The 19,094-nt window shown below is 35.2% G+C and overlaps 1 protein-coding gene and 1 long non-coding RNA gene across 3 annotated transcripts; both read right to left on the bottom strand.

The window, feature by feature from the left end:
- Positions 1 to 831: 831 nt before the first annotated feature.
- LOC110909246 (mannitol dehydrogenase) lies at positions 832 to 2,561 on the bottom strand. The gene is made up of 5 exons (XM_022154283.2): positions 2,371 to 2,561; positions 2,181 to 2,294; positions 1,516 to 2,029; positions 1,281 to 1,434; positions 832 to 1,186 (listed from the first exon to the last, which is right to left on the bottom strand). The coding sequence occupies exons 1-5, from the start codon at positions 2,466 to 2,468 to the stop codon at positions 984 to 986; spliced, it is 1,083 nt and encodes a 360-aa protein (XP_022009975.1). The 5' UTR covers positions 2,469 to 2,561; the 3' UTR covers positions 832 to 983.
- A 1,193-nt stretch (positions 2,562 to 3,754) lies between these two features.
- LOC110909247 lies at positions 3,755 to 6,438 on the bottom strand. Of its 2 annotated transcripts, XR_004879292.1 has the most exons (7): positions 6,243 to 6,438; positions 5,755 to 5,791; positions 5,293 to 5,384; positions 5,103 to 5,177; positions 4,888 to 4,976; positions 4,658 to 4,778; positions 4,265 to 4,401 (listed from the first exon to the last, which is right to left on the bottom strand). It is a non-coding gene; the product is annotated as an uncharacterized LOC110909247 (long non-coding RNA). The 2 variants fall into 2 exon arrangements; XR_002575291.2 differs by lacking the exons at positions 4,265 to 4,401; positions 4,658 to 4,778; positions 4,888 to 4,976 and adding an exon at positions 3,755 to 4,020.
- Positions 6,439 to 19,094: the final 12,656 nt, after the last annotated feature.

Here is a 19,094-nt window from a genome sequence, read left to right as displayed (position 1 = left end):
AAAAAGCGCCGAAGGGATTTTTTTAAAAAAAATAAACAAATTTCAGCTCCTAACACGTGTTAAGCAAAAAAGACATAATTTCGCTGAAAATTGCTGAAACTTGTTTTTTTTTTTTTTAAAATATCCCTTCGGCGCTTTTTTAATTTTTTTGGCCCAAAAGTCTTAAAAACATGTATATTACATGTGTTATTTTTTTCAAAAAAAAAAATGTCGGGAGCTTGGGTTTTCTCGGGTTTTTTTATATATATAGGGTTTTCTATCTAGCCCTACCCTATATATATATATATATATATATATATATATATATATATATATAGGGAAAGTATAATGTACTTCAAGGCTTAACCTACATTAACATACATGACAAAAAATATAACGTGCGTTATTATCATAGAACGTGCGTGATTATAGTCCCATGCGTGATTATGTGGTCTCATGCGTGATTATGTGGTCCCATGCGTGATTATACCTCTGATCCAACGGTTACCATTGTCTCCTACGTGATGTATGATAAGGCTTTTTGTATGTTAACCTTACTCTATATATATATATATATATATATATATATAAGATAAGATTTTTATTAGTTCCCCTTAAACTAACTATAAGCAGATCGTCAAGTTTTACATTAGATTTTATAAATTTAGGCCTTTTTTACATACAATTATTTTTTATTAAATATGTTGAATTAATGGAGTCATCCGTTGATGAAGATAAAGCCTTGGTTAGGGCCAAAGGACGTAGGGTATAATGGGTTTTACATATAAAGGATTGTTAGTGTAATTATTGAAGTTAAAAGGTATTCATGGCAATTCGATACGAAAAGTGTACTTTACCCTTTAATATATAGTAGTTTTACTATTTATAAGAATAAACAAATGCATACAACCTTAACCTCAGACTCTCAATTCCTTGTAACATGGAAAAAATATATAAAACTACTACGAGAAATAGAACATTCATTAAGGGCTTCAAGAATCAACCTATTCAGCCTTCATAGAATTGCCTACATCGATCACAAATCGATACCTTACATCAGATTTTACCAGCCGCTCCATCGCTTTGTTCACATAGTCTATTGGGATAATCTCTATATCAGCAGTTATCCCATGCTCTGCTGCAAAATCAAGCATCTCTTGAGTCTCTTTAATTCCACCAATGTTACTACCAGCAATAGTCTTCCTCCCTGTTAAAAGTTAAAACAAAATTTCGCCCTTTTAGCTAATTTCATCAGCTTGCATTAGCTAAAAGCAAAGCAAAACAAAATTCAAAACTGTTACCCATGATCAAAGAAAATGCGGCTACTTCAAGTGGTGACTCGGGTGCACCAACAAGAACAAGCTTTCCATGGGGCGTAAGTGCATTAAGCAATGGTGCCATTGGATGATCTCCGGACACTGTATCGATGATGCCATCGAGTGTACCCCTAGCAGCCTATTAACATAATCCAAATCATAATTCAAAACTTAGCAAACCAAGTATCAACATTTTCAAACAAAAAAAAAAAGTCATCACCTCCATTTGATGTTCGTCTTTACTGTTTATAAAATGGTCAGCTTTAAGTACTTCAATTGCATCTCGCTCCTTAGCAGAGGTGGTGCTAAAAACAGTAACTTCCGCCCCGAAAGCCTTAGCCATCTTCACAGCAACATGACCGAGTCCACCGAGACCAACCACACCCACTTTTGTACCAGGTTTGTCCAATCCAAAGTATCTGAGAGGGCTATAAGTAGTAATCCCGGCACATAGCAAAGGTGCACCGGAATCAAGTGGCAAGTTCTCCGGCCAACGGAGGACGAAATGCTCATCTGAAACCATGTGATCGGAGTACCCACCGTACGTCTGTGTACCATCAAAGTTGGGGACACCATAAGTAAATACCTGCTTAACGCAATCTTGTTCGTAGTCAGAAGCACAACTTTGGCATGATCTGCATGATCCCACCAAGCACCCAACCCCAACTTTGTCTCCAATCTTGAATTTCTCCACTTTGCTTCCTACTTCTGTCACCACACCCACAATCTCATGCCTGTATTATACACAACTTTAATTAACAAAGGTGAACAAGTAATATAAAGATAAATAATAGACTGAGGTGTCACTTTTTTAAAATCAGATAAAAAACATAATTCCATTAATGCCTAAAATTTGGAAACAAAACTGTTAAAGGGAAATTATACCCTGGAGTAACCGGGTACTTGGTAAATCCCCATTCGTTTTTGGCAAAGTGAAGATCAGAATGACAGATTCCACAGTAAAGAACTTTGAACCTAACATCTTTATCCCCGGTAGCCCTGTAAACATACAATAATTGTATTGTGATCAACAACATAACTCTGAATAGCTTAAATATGAATGATAAAAGAATACCTTCTGGAGAAGGTGAGAGGGGAAAGTAATCCAGACGTGTCGCGGGCGGCATAACCATAGGCCTTGATCGGATGCTCGAATTCGGGTGAGGTGGTCATTTTGTGGTGGTGTTGAAGAGGGGTGTGGGTGTGGTTATTAATAGGCCAACCATACTAGTGGATGCTGCTTTTTGATGATGTATTCATTCATGTTAAAATCATCGAAGCCTTTGGATTATTATTATGTGCATATTGGTGGTTATTACAGAGTTGGCTAATCCATATTGGTGCAGTGCTAGTTCCGAACATGATGCTTTCTTCTTTTTTGGAAATTACCGTTTTCTTTTACAAGTTTATTTTAATTTCATTTTATCATTTAATAAGAAATCGTGAGTTGTCCTCATCTGGTATTATGACTTTAGTTGTTGCATTTCATTGTTTAATTGTATTTAACTTTTTGGTTATGAATTTACGACAAATGGTTAAAATATCCTATAAACGCAAAATGTGATATGATAATCTCGGAAATTCATTCTGTAATATTATATTATGTGTCAAGTCTTACGTATGCACTTTTGTGTGTGTTTTATCTCAAACCTGGTGTTTATCAAACATTTACAAGGGCACTTTTGTTGTAATGTTGGTTTCGGTTGCCTCGGTTTGAGGCAGCTGTAGTTTTTAATGAAGTTTACTTTTTAAAAAAAAATCATATAATATAAAATATATTTGAAAAAAGATATGGGAAAGAATAGTGAGAAAAAAATTTAGGGTTTATTTTGTTTTCCCATAAAAATACACAGGATGGAGATGAATATGTAGAGGTGTTTTCTACAATTACATGCCCCGTCTAAAAGTATTTCTAGTTTTAAAATTCGATGAGTCTATTCACACTTATTCAACTCCTCCAGACCTCTATCTACCACTCAACTCCCCATTCCATACTCCCTTCAAAAGGTCCCCCACACATCCATTTATTATGGAAGACATATTCTCGAAATTTTGTCACCGAATATAAAGCTATATATCTCTAGATCAAGTGGTAGAAGGCTTGCATGTCTATTGAGAGATGCAAGTTCAACTCTCACTACAAGAAACAAGCACCTTTAGCGACGACACGTGTCGCCGCTAAAAGTCCTCTTTGTCGCCGCTATTGCCTAAAGGGTGTGTCGCCGCTATAGATCGACCGCTATTGGTCACCTGCCGTCGCTAAAGGGTGTGTCGTCGCTATTGTGAATGACTTTTAGCGGCGACATTTGTGACTTTTAGGGGCGACATATGTCGCCACTAAAAGTAAAAAAAAAAACGAAAAAAAATAATTTACTACTATTTACATTGTTACCCACATACAATTACATGCACATTTTTTAAGTTTTTCCTAAACACACATGGACCAAAATGTTCATAAGTATACAAAGAATTAAACAGTAATTCACATTCAACCAACCAAAAATTACATAGCAGTTTGTTTATATCACCATATTAAAACAGTAGTAACTAGTGCTTTCAACCCGCGTGTTGTGGCGGGGATGACAAACATTTGTAGTTTGACATTGTATGAGTTAAACTACAATTTGATTCGCGGACCTGTTATGTATCGAAAAGCACCTGCGGCAACTTAACTTGTCGGAAGATGGTAGTTTCTGGCCTCTCTTCATATTGCTGATGCCTTAATCTGAAAAATATATTAAGTTAGTAATATGCAACTAATTTATTGTAATCTATGTCAGCATTTAAATTACTAATGAGTTATTACTCATATTTAGTTCTTATGGCTTCTAACTTACCCAAATGTTCATCGTACGCTCACGCTCGGGTCGAGTCACCTAAAGGACATGACTTCTTTTCTAAGACGAGCCCTTCTGCAAGCTGCACATGAGTTTATTAGTACATGTGCGTGTACAGTTATTGAGCACAAAAGAGAATAATGGATACATGCCTTGCAAGGTTTTAAAGCCAAATGAGCTACCAAAGCTTCATCGTAGCCTGCATCGCGTGCAGCTTCAACATCAGCTACATCTAACAAGATTTTCTTTCTTTCTTCAGTTGTTAGTCCCTGTAATACCCAATAAAACATATTTGATGATAATTGTGTAGATGTGTATGTATTCTGTGCATAAATGTAACTATTGCAGCCAAGTGAACATATCATTAGAAGCGAGATGATATAAGCTATGTGTTGTGTGTATTTATATGCAGATGTTGTGTCATTGTTTATTGGTCTTTGTGTTGAAAATGTGTCCAAAACAGAACATCATAATCAAATTGAGAATTTTGAAGTTTGTAATTAGTAATAATATTAATCAACTTACAATATGGACATTTCTTTTTTTGAGTGTGGGATGACAGTTATCTCCTTATGCACCAAGTGTATGAACCAGGAAACCACCGTGGAATACAACCACAATCTCCTTCTCTTTGCGTGTCAACAGCCTGTATAAGTTGTAGGCGAAAACAACATACGTGAGAGTCAGGGAAATGGGGTGATTATTTTCATATTCTCATAATATGTTAAATAAGTTTGAAAAAAAAGTAGAGTCACCATTTCATAAACTTCAACCCCCGGGCTGCAACGTCTTCAGGCTTTTCTCTAGTCTTTGGGCTCCACCAAACATGGTGGTCAGTTTCTATCTAAATACAATGAAACAGACAAACAATGTACTTTACGAGGCAAATTAACTTTAAAACTACATTGTACTTTAGAATGTATAAGATTATATATGAAGAAATAATGCATTTTATACTTGAGTATCTTACCAAAGAAAAATCAATTGCTGGGAACATGGATTTGTACTCACTTATACTTCTCCTCCAATCACAAGGATGAATGCCCTATGTGAAATGCAAAATGTGAGTTCAACAACATATAAATAGTGGGCTGGTTAACGACAAAGCTCCATAGCAATGAAGGGAGGACAATTTAGGCTTGAAATTGCAGGACGATTACTATTGCCCGTATTTTCTGCCATCAGTGGAGGCACATCAATCCCAACAGCAGTAGCTTCACCTCCAAAAGCACCAACTGCTGTTTGCATAGTCCTACAAGCATATATATAGTGAATTAATCTTAGAGGTGGCAGCTGTGTAATGTGTCAAAACTGGTTCAGATGTAACCTTTTAAATATTTTTTTTCTCCAGTTTCTAAAATCTTAGTTAATAATTAATTATCTTTACAGAAACAGTTACAGTGATAATGTACATCTTTTAATAAAAAATACAACAAGTTGCCTGCCATATAAATAGATTTTGGGCGACTTTCATCCAATTTAACATGTTCCTCTTTTTGCTAATCTGATTAATTTAACCTGTAATAGGTCCAAATTCTCCTAAAAGAGATAATATATCATGACTTGGATCATAAACAATAAACCTCATTCTCAATCACATCAAAAAGATAAGGAGGAAGTACCTGAGCAAAGGTGAAACGACCACCGAAGATTATCTACCTGTTGGACATATCAAAGTCAATATGGAGGTTTCACGGATGAAGCTTAACCAAATTTTAACCCATTTACTTCTCAATGGTTGATCTTGAAAGTTTAAACTTAAACAGGTCAAATACATGAATTTAGATAAAGGGGAAACATGTCAAACAAATTGTAACTTGTAAGTATCCAAAATGTACATCAAAACAAAGAACAAAAAAAGTTGTACATCAAAACTTGTGGAATCCATTCAAAAACAACTTAAAGAATCCTTTCAAAACTTGCAGAAAACATTACTTAAACCCTAAATCCCAAATGTACATCAAAACAAAGAACAAAAAAGGTACAGAATCCAATATCACCCCATATTTTTTCCATATACTTAATCCATAAAACCAACGAAACCCTAATGTGTTCAATTACCACAGAAATAGGAAAACTAAAACAATAAAACAGAAGAAAAGGAAGGTACCTAGTGCAGCAGACGAGGTGCGGCGCGCGAGCGGCTGAGGAGGTAAGTTGACTCCCAAGGCTGCAGGTCGTGGCGGCGAGCGAGCCTCTGTGGCCGGGTTGAATCAATCTGGCAGCGCCGTGGGGTTTGGGGGAGGGCTCATGGATCGATTTGGGGGGAATGAGTGAATGGTTTGCCCGCCATAGGTTTTGTACACCTAAAGCTAAAATAAAACCTGGACCGTCAGATGTACACAAGATCAACGATCAGGGATTGGTTTTAAAACCTGGACGCAGATTGGGCTTTTAGCGGCGACTTCTTTGTTGTCGCCGCTAAAGGGGTCGTCGCTAAAGGCCAACTTTCTGGGTTAAAAATGATAGACCATTAATTTGTTTTAACTCGCAGCCCATGGAAAAGAACATGTTATTGGGGCAAAAAAGGTCGGCAGAGATTATGAGAATAGGATTGAAGTCGACAATTAGAGACAACAAGTTTTTATGGAGTAGTTTGAGAGAAGAACAGGTAAAAAAACAATGAAGCATGAAGATTAATTATAAGTACGAATTTGTTTTTGATTAACTAAAAGAGGGAATACAAAAACATTTCTTATGACACGCTATGAAATTGCTATCGCTATGTTTCGGGTTATATGTTCTGGTCGGCGATTCGGTCCAGGTCGAGTCAAACAATAATAAGTCGACCGTCCTTACACATAAAAAAACTATATATTATTTTAACAAGCAAAGATCTAACATATTTATAACGATGCGAGAGAAATGATAAGTATCTAGAAGAAGAATTACAACTCAGTCTGACGACCTTTATGATTTTTGAATTCGTCGATTATATATGGATTCCAAATCAAACTTATTAGCAATTTGTTTTTCTATGTAAATCACCAAGCTATTCGCGAGATACTCATCAGCCATCCTATTGCGAAGGCGATTCTTGAATATTTTCGTTGCTAAATCCCCTTTCTGTTGTTCACTAGAAATTGGAAGTGTCAAGATTAGCCAAACCACTTTATCAACCAAATAGTTTGTCTCACGATTCTGAGTTTCTACAAGACTTTGCATAGATTAGAAAGAGTTGATACACCACTTAACTTGGTATTCTTTGTCATTTAACATTGAAAAGCTCTAATTGACATCGTAATAAAATTCTCTCCTGCCCTGTAAAATCTTCGGGATAATAATTCTCAACAAGAAGACAAATCTGATCAACACTAATCTCTTTTGAAACTAAACTAGAACTAAGAGATAACAACTCTATCACGTACTCATTAAATCTACTATTTAACCTATGTATCTATTTGTCCAATGTGGATGTAAACAGATCTACTAATCGATAATAATGTTCAAATGCAACATGAAGTTCTTTTTTACAAGGCTGATACTGAGTAGAAGTATATGAGGTGTTCATATCCAGAATTTGTATTTGATGCTTGTTACAAAAATAAGTATGTTGGACCTACAAAAGAATAGATGATATCCAAAAGCCAAAGCATGATCCACTGATCAAGAAATAAGCAAAATATTGAACCAGTTTCTCCCCAAAGATAGTGAATCTTGAACACCTAATCCGAACATCTGTTCAAGAGCATGGCAAACATCTGATCAAGACTTGTAAACCGTTCTTCAAAGAGAATCAACATCTGTTGAAGGCTAACATCTGTTGAAGACCAAAGCACTAATGAAGTCAAAGGTCTGATGAAGAAGACTAAACATCTGTATGGCCAAACAGATGTTTGGATAACTACAATAAAGGATATCTTAGACAGTGTTTTCTAAATGTAACAATATTTATCTTATCAGTATTTAGAATAACCTAAAACAGATGTTAGGATTTGCACAAATGTTTGTAACATCTGTGGAATCTTTACTGTTAGGAATGTTAGATGTCACTATTAGGGTGATATCAGCTAATCACTGAACAATGCTTTCGTACTTAGTATAAATAGATCACACCATCACATTTTCTCTTGTACGAACTGTTTTGTTTACGTGATCAGATGAGGGGGAGTCTGTACAGTCAATCGAATTGTAAAACATTGAATCCTTTGATGACTGATGAAAACAATCATTGATGATGACTTCAAGTTTGTGAATTTTATTGTGATAATCAGTATTTGTTTACAAACAAGAAACTTAGCTTTTAACAAAGTAACTTGTTTAAGTAATGAATCCTATCCACTGTTTCTAAAATTATTCAGACTGACCGTTATTGCTTATTGCTGAAACTAACTCGATGGCATTAAGAATATCTTGGGTTTCTTTTGTAATGCTTGATAAAATGTATCTCTTTTTCTCCGGTTGACAAATTTCCTAAGTAGTGGTTGTACTGTCGGGTATAACCCACAGAGAAAACAAGTCCATGAATTAATAACCAAATATAGTAATTACATGTAGTTATATATATAAAGACAAACTCAAATGATTGTAAGTTATGCCATGCTGCTTTAGCATCTCCAGGTTGAGCAAAAGTAGTATGGGATAAGTATTCAATTATTCACATGAGAACAACATGAGTGTCATCAAACATTTTAAGAAAACTACAAGCAAAGTTAAAATGAGATCCCTAACGTGCATTACCACTTTTCTTAATGTCCCGAGTTGATTCTCTCTTTTTCCCGATTTGATTTCACCCAGTTCCAGTATCGTTTCAACCCATCTGCTTGTGCCTTTTGTAACTCCTCATGACGTTTACTAGAAACACAAACCTCATCAACTAAGTTTGTAAAGAATTGGTGTACTGGAATAACTTCCCTTGAAGCACAAACCAAGGCAAGTTGTAACCTGTGAGCAACAAACAAAAAACGTAATAAGCATAAGTGTAGTTTAGTCAAAAGGAAGAAAGAAAGAGAAAAATAAACAAGTAATTAACATGTGAGCAAAGCAGTGAACATAATACACACACGGACAATCGTTAAGAACAAATGCTTGTAATCTGTTCCATTTTCCACTCATATTGCTAGCACCATCATAACCTTGCCCACTGATTTAACTAACCTCAAACTGATACTGCAAAGTTGTTTCCACAAACTTGTTTTTAGGGTTGCTGATAAAGTATCGCTAACATAAACCAAATCCAAGAACCTTTCTTGTATCATCCCTTCTGCATCAACAAATCTAAAAACTATGGCCATTTGCTCTTTTTTTTTTTTTTGACTCATCTCATGACTCAACAACCATGACACAAAAGCCTGAATCCCCCACTTCACTATGAATATGCTTTTGAACTTTATTTCCAATAATACCAACAAATTCTTTTTGAATATCTCTAGAAGTATACTTGAATTACAAGGAGCATTCTCTAATATAACCTCCACCATTCATCATTATAAGAAACTAGAAGTTTTAGCAATTCAAGAAAATGACCTCAATTTTTAGGACTAGAAGATTCATCATGTCCTCGTAAGCACAAGCTTGGAATGTCAACCAACGAACTACATCAACAATAGTTTTTAATCGTAAACAGTTCTTCATTATTTGATATTTATTTAGCTTCAATACGACATTATCAATGTGTGTTGCTTGGTTCAATAAGTTTTCACTCAATGCCAGGGAATCTCTGTGTCATGAAGTACCATTGTGCTCAAGAATGCACACTTTTCCCCGTAACTTTTTCCAATTGTCAAACCCTTTGACCGTAAATGAATCGTAATCGTGGCTCACACTTGGTTTATCACTAAACAGATAACAAAGAAAACAAGAAGCAGCATGTGTTGTTGGAAAATACTCTATAACTAATTAGGGAAAACTTTGAACCAATCACGTTGGAACCTACGAGTATGCGTCTATGAACCTTTATCTTGATACTCTATATTTTGTATTCCGTAAGCTCCTAAAGAAAGAGAAGAACGTCTTACTTGTTTCCTTAAATTAACTAGATACTCACATATTGGTTTTCGTTTAGCTGGATATCTTTCTAAATGGTTCATATTTACTTCATTAGTGTTTGACGATGGCTGTGGCTGTGGAGCTTCATTAGTGTTTGACTATGGTTGTGGAGTGTCGTGCTCTTGCAGCTCACTTGTTGAAGCATTGTGACGTTTACTCTGATCTTGTTCATCATCCTTTCTCTACGGTTTTTGCAATCAGAACAAAACAAGGGCGATGGGAGGTGGGTGGTTGTGGTGGTGGCCGGGTGGTGCAGTGGTGGAGGGTTTTGAGCGAACAAAACAAGAGCGGTGGGAGGTGGGTGGTTGTGGTGATCGCAAGGTGGTGTTGTAGAGAGAGAAAATATATAGAGAGAAAGAGGTTTGTGTGTGTGAGTGAATGTGTATGTATATATATTTATTAATAAAATGGGTAAACGTATTTTGTAAGTACCTTATGCATTAAACGGTTGTACCTAGGTGTAAAAAGACTGAAATCCGACTTGGTTAACGATGATACAGATTTGGACTCAAATAGTTACATATTGAAAAATCAGGTACTTAGATAGTAAAATATTTTGATTTTGGACTTAAGTAGTTAAAACCATTAAAACTTAGTGACTTGAAGTAATTTACTCTAATTCATTGAGATGGGCTAAATATGTATCTTCTCTTATTACTTTTCATACCTCTTCCTAAAAACTTACATTTAAATTGTCATATTTTATGTCTAATTTTTTTAAAGATCAAGATTACTCTAGGTAATTAATAACGTTTTTAAATGAAATAAATAAAAACATTTTCCCCAAAAAAATAAACTTTCCTAATAATAAATACACTTTTATAACAATTTAAAAATGGTATAAAGTATGTGTGGTAAAAAAAAAAAGCAAACTTGTATAAATACATAAATACATTTTACCCAAATGCAAGATTTAAATTTGATTGCAGAATTAAAAAAAAAAAAATCCTAATTATCTAAAAAAAGTTGTCAACACACTGTTAATACATATGACTTGTCCACTCTATATAAAAAGAAAATAAGTGGCATAATTTGAACGCAATCAAATAAACTGAAATTGTCATAACCCTATATATATATAAAAAAAAATTAAACTATGCCTCAATCTTACTATTAGGTTCTGGTTATCCGATCAGCTTTGAGTATAAATCGTAAACCAAATTGTAAATTTGTTATGGTTTCAAAATTTTAAAGCCAACTGATCAGAAGATTAAAAGAAAAAAACGAATGTGAAACCAAACTGATAATGAGTTTGGGCGGTTTCATAGTTTCAAAACGAACCGTTTATTTAATAAACAAACTAACATGAGCACATATTTCGTTCATTTAGTTAAATGAACAAACTTGAACCCATATTTTGTTCGTCCGATTACATTCATGAACATTCGTTAATGTCCATTTATGTTCGTTGATATTCATTTATTTGTTCGTTTATGTACTTGAATAGATCATTTAGAATGATAACGAACGAACGAACATGAAAATGTTCATTTTCCAAACGAACGATCATGAATACGTTAATTAACCATTTTTGTTTATTAACAAAAGATACGGAAAATGTTTTAAAAATGTGCTAAAACTCTTTAAATATTATTAAAAAACACCTTCTAAAAAAATTGAAACACCCTTTTGTTCTAAAAAGTGTTTTTCTAAAACAAGAAAAAACGTTATTTAAGACCCCCTTAATAAATAATTAGCTAACTTATTTTAAACTGGAGTGTGACAAGCACGAAAATGAAACAATAAGAGCACCTTCATGCAATGCCACTGTCTATGTAACTATGTTATACTTATACCCCTGTCTATGTTAAGCCGCTACCTATGCAGTTTGGCATTTAACTCTTCCACTATAGTCTATTTATACACCAACAAATCCTTCTTTGTCACATAAGAAATTTCTAATTTGCTCCTCAACCAAAAACTTAACAAAATGGTGAAATCGCCCGAATCTGAGCATCCAGTTATGTCCTCTGGTTATGCTGCTCGAGACGTTACTGGAGTTCTTTCTCCTCTCACTTTCTCCCGAAGGTATAGTACACACGAAATGTTCGTTGATTAATCAAAAGGATTGTTTACCAACGGTAGATATGTCGTTATATGTTATCCAATCTTTGGTTTTGGATTACGTTTGTGTAATCTGGATTTTATCACCCTGCAATATACACATCACTATGAACCGTTTTAGACATAACCAAATCAACCCCAATCACAGTCGCTATCAAATTTGCATCAATCTCCACCCCACTATCAAGTGAAATAGCATAGGAATATTGAGACACTTTACTAGAAGCAGTTGCTCTAGTCAACCTCCGGGGAGGACGAGAAGGCTTCTTGACTTCAGAAGTTTCCATGACAGGCTGGGTCACAACGCTTGTAAACTCTCCAAAGCAATGAACATGTTCAGTCCGACGAGTAACAGGAAGGCGACCTTATGTAACCTCCTTAGGCACCATTAGAGGTATATTTAGAGTTACCTCTCGTCTAGATTTAGCACCTGCAAAACCAACTTACTTCTAGAATTCTAGCGATATCACCAACATCAACAAACGGATTCCTAATCTAAAACAATCCAGCTCAAAAAATGCACGAACATCTTCTTCACATTTGCGATTTAAGAGACCTCCACCAATAATCTATTCTGAAGGAGAACATCTCGTTTGATTTGTGAGTTTATTGGAAGAGATAATCAAATTCAAATAAGAAGAAGAAAGTATTTAGTAGCAGTGCAAAGGACGGAATCAAATCGAAAGAAGGGTACCTTATCAACAGTTGCAAGAATAGGAATATGGCGTCTCAAGCAATGAAGAAGATCTTGTTAGGGTTTATAATATTAAAGGAGAACCACTGCACAAAAATGTTTTGCAAAGAGAAAACAAATCAGGAGGACGACGATGATGGTGAATCATTCATATTTCATCATCTTCGCCAGAAAGAGAAGCTGACAGTGGCGGAAAAGAATTTTGAAATGCGATTTGTGTTGAGATCGGAAACCCTAGTCAGATTCAGATATCCGAATAAAATGGGTGGATCGGGTTTAAAAACAGGGTTTCATTAAACAAAAAATAGGACCCGGAATTTTGGAGCCAGAAAGGAGATTGAGAAGCTCTAATATGATGCCACATCAGCCCAAATATTTTAATTTATATATATATATATATATATATAGGGGAAGGTTCTATGCAGAACACTAAGTATTGCGAGAACACGCAGAACAAAATGAATCACTCATTTTTTCAATACTAAAAACCTAAAAAGTAAATGAAAATGTTATAAATATAAGATTTATTGTTTCTCACACTAGAATTTGAAACAAAATCTGAAAAATCTTCAGTTTTTAAATAACCTAGACACATATACGTTATGTGTAGGCTAAATTACCTACATGTATGTAGACTATGTATAGGGAAAAATATATGATTTTTTAGGTATATATAGAATGTAAGAAACATAAAATTTAAGAAATATGAACCATAAATCTCAAAATTTAGTGATTTAGAGTTGTTCTTTTTGTTCTCGCAATAATTTGTGTTCTGTAATGATCCTTATCCTATATATATATATATATATATATATATATATATATAGGGTAGGGTTCCAGCGTGAACAATCTCCCAAGAGTGAACTGCGTGAACAGATCTGGACCCTTGATTTCATTTTTAGTTGTTAAGGGTAGGATTGTAATTATATAAAAATTAGATTTAAATCATTATTTTAATAATTAAATTAAGTTACATCTTTCCTATTTTAAATTTATTATCCACATTATGTTTTATTTATTAATAAGATAATTATCAAAACAAACAACAAATCACCGGATTTCAATTTTAATTTTCATTTCAGATTTCATCACCAGAATTCAAATTTTGATTTTTAAGATCCACGTAACCTTCATATTTCAATGGTATACACATGTGTACTTGGATATAAATAGAACAGTACACATGTGTACTTAGCATCGTACATATGTGTAATTAGCTACATAATACATACATAGAAACAATACCTGTAAAATTATTTTATATTTAACAAATTACAAGTTCCATAATGTTTTCCAAACCAAACAAAAACACATATAATTACAAATTCCAGTTTCGTAAAAACAATAAACCCAACATAATCGAAAAAACAAAAAAAAAAAAACATAATGTTTTACAACTATTCACCACGTTGTATGTTGAATCATCCTTATCGACCAAGCAAACAAACATATGTGAATCATCCTTATCGACCTCATACGTGAATCATCCTTATCGACCTTCCATCTCCACTTTTCTCGTTAACGACATCTCCTATAATAGCCAAAAAAAAAAAAAAAAAAAAAAACTCAGCAACTAATACTTTCCATAATTCACAAGTGTACATCAACAACCTTACACATTCAATACACAAAAAATTCTGAGATATCACAAAAACAGACGGTATACACATGTGTAAATCGAGTTAAAATCACAATACACATGTGTACATCACTTTAAAAACATAGCAAAATCAGAACACACATGTGTACATCGCATTGAAAACAGAGCAAAATAAAAAAATTGAACAAAAAAACTCAGCAACTAATACTTTGCATAATTCACAAGTGTACATCAACAAATTTACACATTCAATACACAAAAAAAAAATCTTAGATATCACAAAAAAACAGACGCTATACACATGTGTACATCGCATTAAAATCAGCACAAAATCAGAATACACATGTGACATCTGTCACGGCCCCCGACCCGGTTTGACCCGTTCCAGGAGCCGCGGGACAGAATTCCCGTGGTATCGGATTTATGCGACAGCGGAAGTCTTTTATTTACAGGATCTTTTCACCGGAAAATGCTCGTTTAATATATTATACAAAGTTTTAAGGGATAAATCCCATAATTTACAATAAGTTGATTTCACACAGAAATCTTTATTTTTCAAAACACGTTTTATTGATTTATTCACACTGAGCCACTTCTTGAGCTTGATAGTGCTTTACTGCACCTTTCCTGGATCACACAGATCACCTGAAACATGTTTGAAAAAGGTTTTGTCAGCGGGGAAATACTGAGTGAATCATTCCATTTTCTAAAACGACCCGTTAGTTATAAATTCACAGTATTAAGAGCGATTACAATGTTTCTATCAACCAATTATCAAGAATGGGTATTTGTCACTCGACCGGATCTGTGACTGTGGTCATACCACTATTGGGTCCCGTCGCCCCAATAGTGACGAGTATCAGGCTCACTCACCTAGAGTGATAAAAATAGTAATGTGCACAATACCCCACATACCAGCTGTAATTTGGTGATTACAAAGACTTAATCCCTGTAATTATAACCTTGAAAATAACTTTGGAGTTTTGTAAACTTACTCACAAACTGTGAGAAAACAGTTTAAAAGAAGAATGACTCACATTGCAGATTAACGAGCAAATAGATAAGCCTATTGATTTGCCTTGATTATACCTAGTTTAACACAATGCACACACAGATAGGTTAGTAACTAATACAGCAGTTACGTCAATTCACGAGATTAAACCTTCACAACGATTAATCAGTGCAATACTCGATAATTCAATCGGATTCACAACGAATAACAGAGCATAGTCCGAATTCGAACCGCACTCTAATATTCAAGTCGAAATCACGACGAATAATCAAAGTACAAGCTCGATTGAGCAGCACCCAGACTATCGTTGGATAGTTATAATCGATCGGACGTTGAATCGTAATAGCGATCGAGTTATTACCCTGATTGCGGCAGTGTTTCGTGATTGTGTGTGTGTGATTGTAGTATAACAGTGAAAACTCAACGTACACAGAAGCTTTGTGCAACGTTTTAACACCACAGTTCAAGTGCCAAGGTCGGCTATTTATAGCTAGAATTTCGACTCGCTTACGGACCGTATGCCTAACCCCTTACGGTCCGTAAGGGAACCTGGTCTGCTTACGGTCCGTAAGGGAACCTGGTCTGCTTACGGTCCGTAAGGCTATCCCTTTACGGTCCGTAAAGGGTGCAGCCTACTTCCTAGCCTAGCTGAGTTCGGTTGTAGCCTTGGTGAATCAAAATTTCAACCAATCAGCATCTAGCAACGATTTTAATTAGATAATTATCAATTAGGGTTTGCCCCCCTCGAGTTTTAGGGGCCCTGACCCTGATTCCGATTGTTCCGGAAATTTCAGGGTTTATGCCAAATTACTTGGGTGTCTTATTAGGGTTTTCTTTTTGGATAATTATTATTCTAATTACCAGTTTTATTGACAGTTGTTACATCCTCCCCACCTTAAGAAAAATCTCGTCCTCGAGATTTACTGGAAGAGATGTGGATATTTTCGCTTCATTTCAGATTCCAGCTCCCAAGTGTACTCTGGCCCTCTCTTTGAATTCCACTTGACTTTGACCAACACTAGTCGTTTATGTTTGAGGAATTTGATTTTTCGATCTTCGATCGCCACCGGTTTCTCTACGAATTTCAATTTTTCATTTACCTCTACTTCCTGAAGAGGGACTACCAGGGATTCGTCTGATAAACATTTCTTGAGATTGGATACATGAAATACATCATGTACTCCAGCCAATTCTTCTGGTAGTTGTAACCGATAAGCTACTGGTCCTATTCGTTGAATCACAGGGAATGGTCCAACGTATCTTGGACTTAACTTTCCTTTCTTACCGAATCGTACTATACCTTTCCAAGGAGAAACTTTTAAAAGTACTTTATCTCCGACTTGAAATTCTAAAGGTTTGCGACGATTATCTGCATAGCTCTTCTGACGATCTCGAGCTGTTTTCAGTCTTTCCTTGATCTGAGTTATTTTGTTAGTAGTTTCTTGTACTATTTCAGGACCTGATAATTGACTTTCTCCGATTTCTGCCCAGCATACTGGAGTTCTGCATTTGCGTCCATACAGTGCTTCGAATGATGCAGCTTCGATGCTTGAATGATAACTATTGTTATAGGAGAATTCTATTAATGGCAAATGGCTATCCCAATTACCACCAAAGTCAATTACACATGCTCGGAGCATGTCTTCTAATGTTTGTATTGTCCTTTCACTCTGTCCGTCTGTTTGTGGATGATATGCAGTACTTAGATTTAGTCGAGTTCCCATTGCTTTCTGAAAACTTTTCCAGAAATGAGAAGTAAATCGACTATCTCTATCCGATACGATGGAGAGTGGGACTCCATGCAGGGATACTACTTCGTCCACGTACAGTTGCGCTAACCTTTCCATGCTAAAGGTTTCTTTCATTGGTAAGAAATGAGCTGATTTGGTTAATCGGTCTACAATTACCCAAATTGCATCATTACTTCTTTTGGTTTTGGGTAACTTAGTAACAAAATCCATTGTTATGAGTTCCCATTTCCATACAGGCATTTCTAACTGTTGAAGTAATCCTGATGGTTTCTGGTGTTCAGCCTTAACTTGTGAACAAGTTAAACACTTGGATACATATTCGACTATATCCTTTTTCATTCCTATCCACCAGAAATTATTTCTTAAATCTTGGTACATTTTATTGTTTCCTGGGTGCATGGTATACCTAGATTTATGAGCTTCTTCTAGAATCTTATTTCTTAACTCTCTTTGTTTAGGTACCCAAGTTCGTTTCTTATGGAATCTCCAAATTCCATCATTTCCTTGTTCTAGTTCTTTTAGGTAACCTTTCATTCCTTCAGCATCATCTTTGATTGCTGTTTTCTGAACTTCCTTGATTTGTGCCATTAAATCTACTTGTAGATTCAACCTCAGAGCACGGACTCGTTTCTGTTTCTCATGGTACTTACGACTTAAGGCATCGGCAACTACATTTGCCTTTCCTTCGTGATATTGAATATCACAGTCGTAATCACTTAGCATCTCCATCCATCTTCTTTGCCTCATGTTTAGTTCTTTTTGCCCAAATATATATTTTAAACTTTTATGATCCGTATAGACAGTAAACTTACTTCCTTACAGATAATGTCTCCAGATCTTAAGGGCAAAAATTATGGCTCCTAATTCTAGATCATGAGTCGTATAATTCTCTTCGTGCTTTTTCAATTGCCTAGAAGCATACGCAATTACCTTCTTGCGTTGCATCAACACACATCCATAGCCTAACTTTGAAGCATCACAATATACTTCAAAGTCTTCTGTTCCTTCGGGTAAAGCTAAGATTGGTGCATTTGTCAACCTATGCTTTAAAATTTTAAAAGCTTCTTCTTGTCTAGGTCCCCATTCAAACTTAGCAGCTTTACAGGTTAACTTGGTTAAAGGTACGGCTATCTTAGAAAAATCTTTGATAAATCGTCTATAGTATCCAACTAAGCCTAGAAAACTTCTTATCTCCATTGCTGTTTGTGGAACTTTCCATTTAGTAATTGCTTCTATCTTAGCAGGATCTACATGGATACCTTCGTGATTTACTACATGTCCTAAGAATTGTACCTCTTGCAGCCAAAATTCACATTTCGAGAATTTGGCATAAAGCCTTTCTTTTCTTAACAAAGTTAAGAGAACGTGTAAATGCTCACAATGTTCTTTTTGGCTTTTGGAGTAAATAAGTATATCGTCGATGAAAACGATTACAAATTTATCCAAGTATGGTTTACAGATTCGATTCATCATGTCCATGAATGCTGCTGGGGCATTCGTTAATCCAAAGGGCATGACTGTAAACTCATAATGACCATACCTAGTTCTGAAAGCAGTTTTAGGTATGTCTTCTTTTTGTACTTTCAACTGATGGTATCCAGATCTTAAATCTATCTTTGAGAAATACCTAGCTCCTTGAAGTTGATCAAAAAGATCATTAATCCTAGGTAATGGGTATCGATTCTTAATCGTAACTTTATTCAATTCCCTATAATCGATACACATTCTCATCGATCCATCTTTCTTTTTCACAAACAACACTGGCGCACCCCAAGGGGATGAACTAGGTTGTATGAATCCTTTGCTTAGTAATTCATCTAGTTGCTTTTTCAATTCTAGCATTTCGGTAGGTG

The sequence above is a fragment of the Helianthus annuus genome, chromosome 14 (assembly GCF_002127325.2).
Source record: "Helianthus annuus cultivar XRQ/B chromosome 14, HanXRQr2.0-SUNRISE, whole genome shotgun sequence".
Classification (NCBI taxonomy): Eukaryota; Viridiplantae; Streptophyta; class Magnoliopsida; order Asterales; family Asteraceae; genus Helianthus; species Helianthus annuus.
The sequence above is the reverse complement of the archived record's forward strand: the minus strand, read 5'-3'. Positions and strand labels throughout refer to the sequence as shown.

Bases quoted from the DNA above. Each gene is read 5' to 3' on its own strand.
- LOC110909246 (XM_022154283.2), bottom strand. From the start codon at position 2,468: ATGACCACCTCACCCGAATTCGAGCATCCGATCAAGGCCTATGGTTAT. The intron at 2,030-2,180 runs GTATAATTTCCC...TGTATAATACAG, and splicing joins AAGTACCCGGTTACTCCAGG to GCATGAGATTGTGGGTGTGG. The intron at 1,187-1,280 runs GTAACAGTTTTG...AACTTTTAACAG, and splicing joins CGCATTTTCTTTGATCATGG to GGAGGAAGACTATTGCTGGT.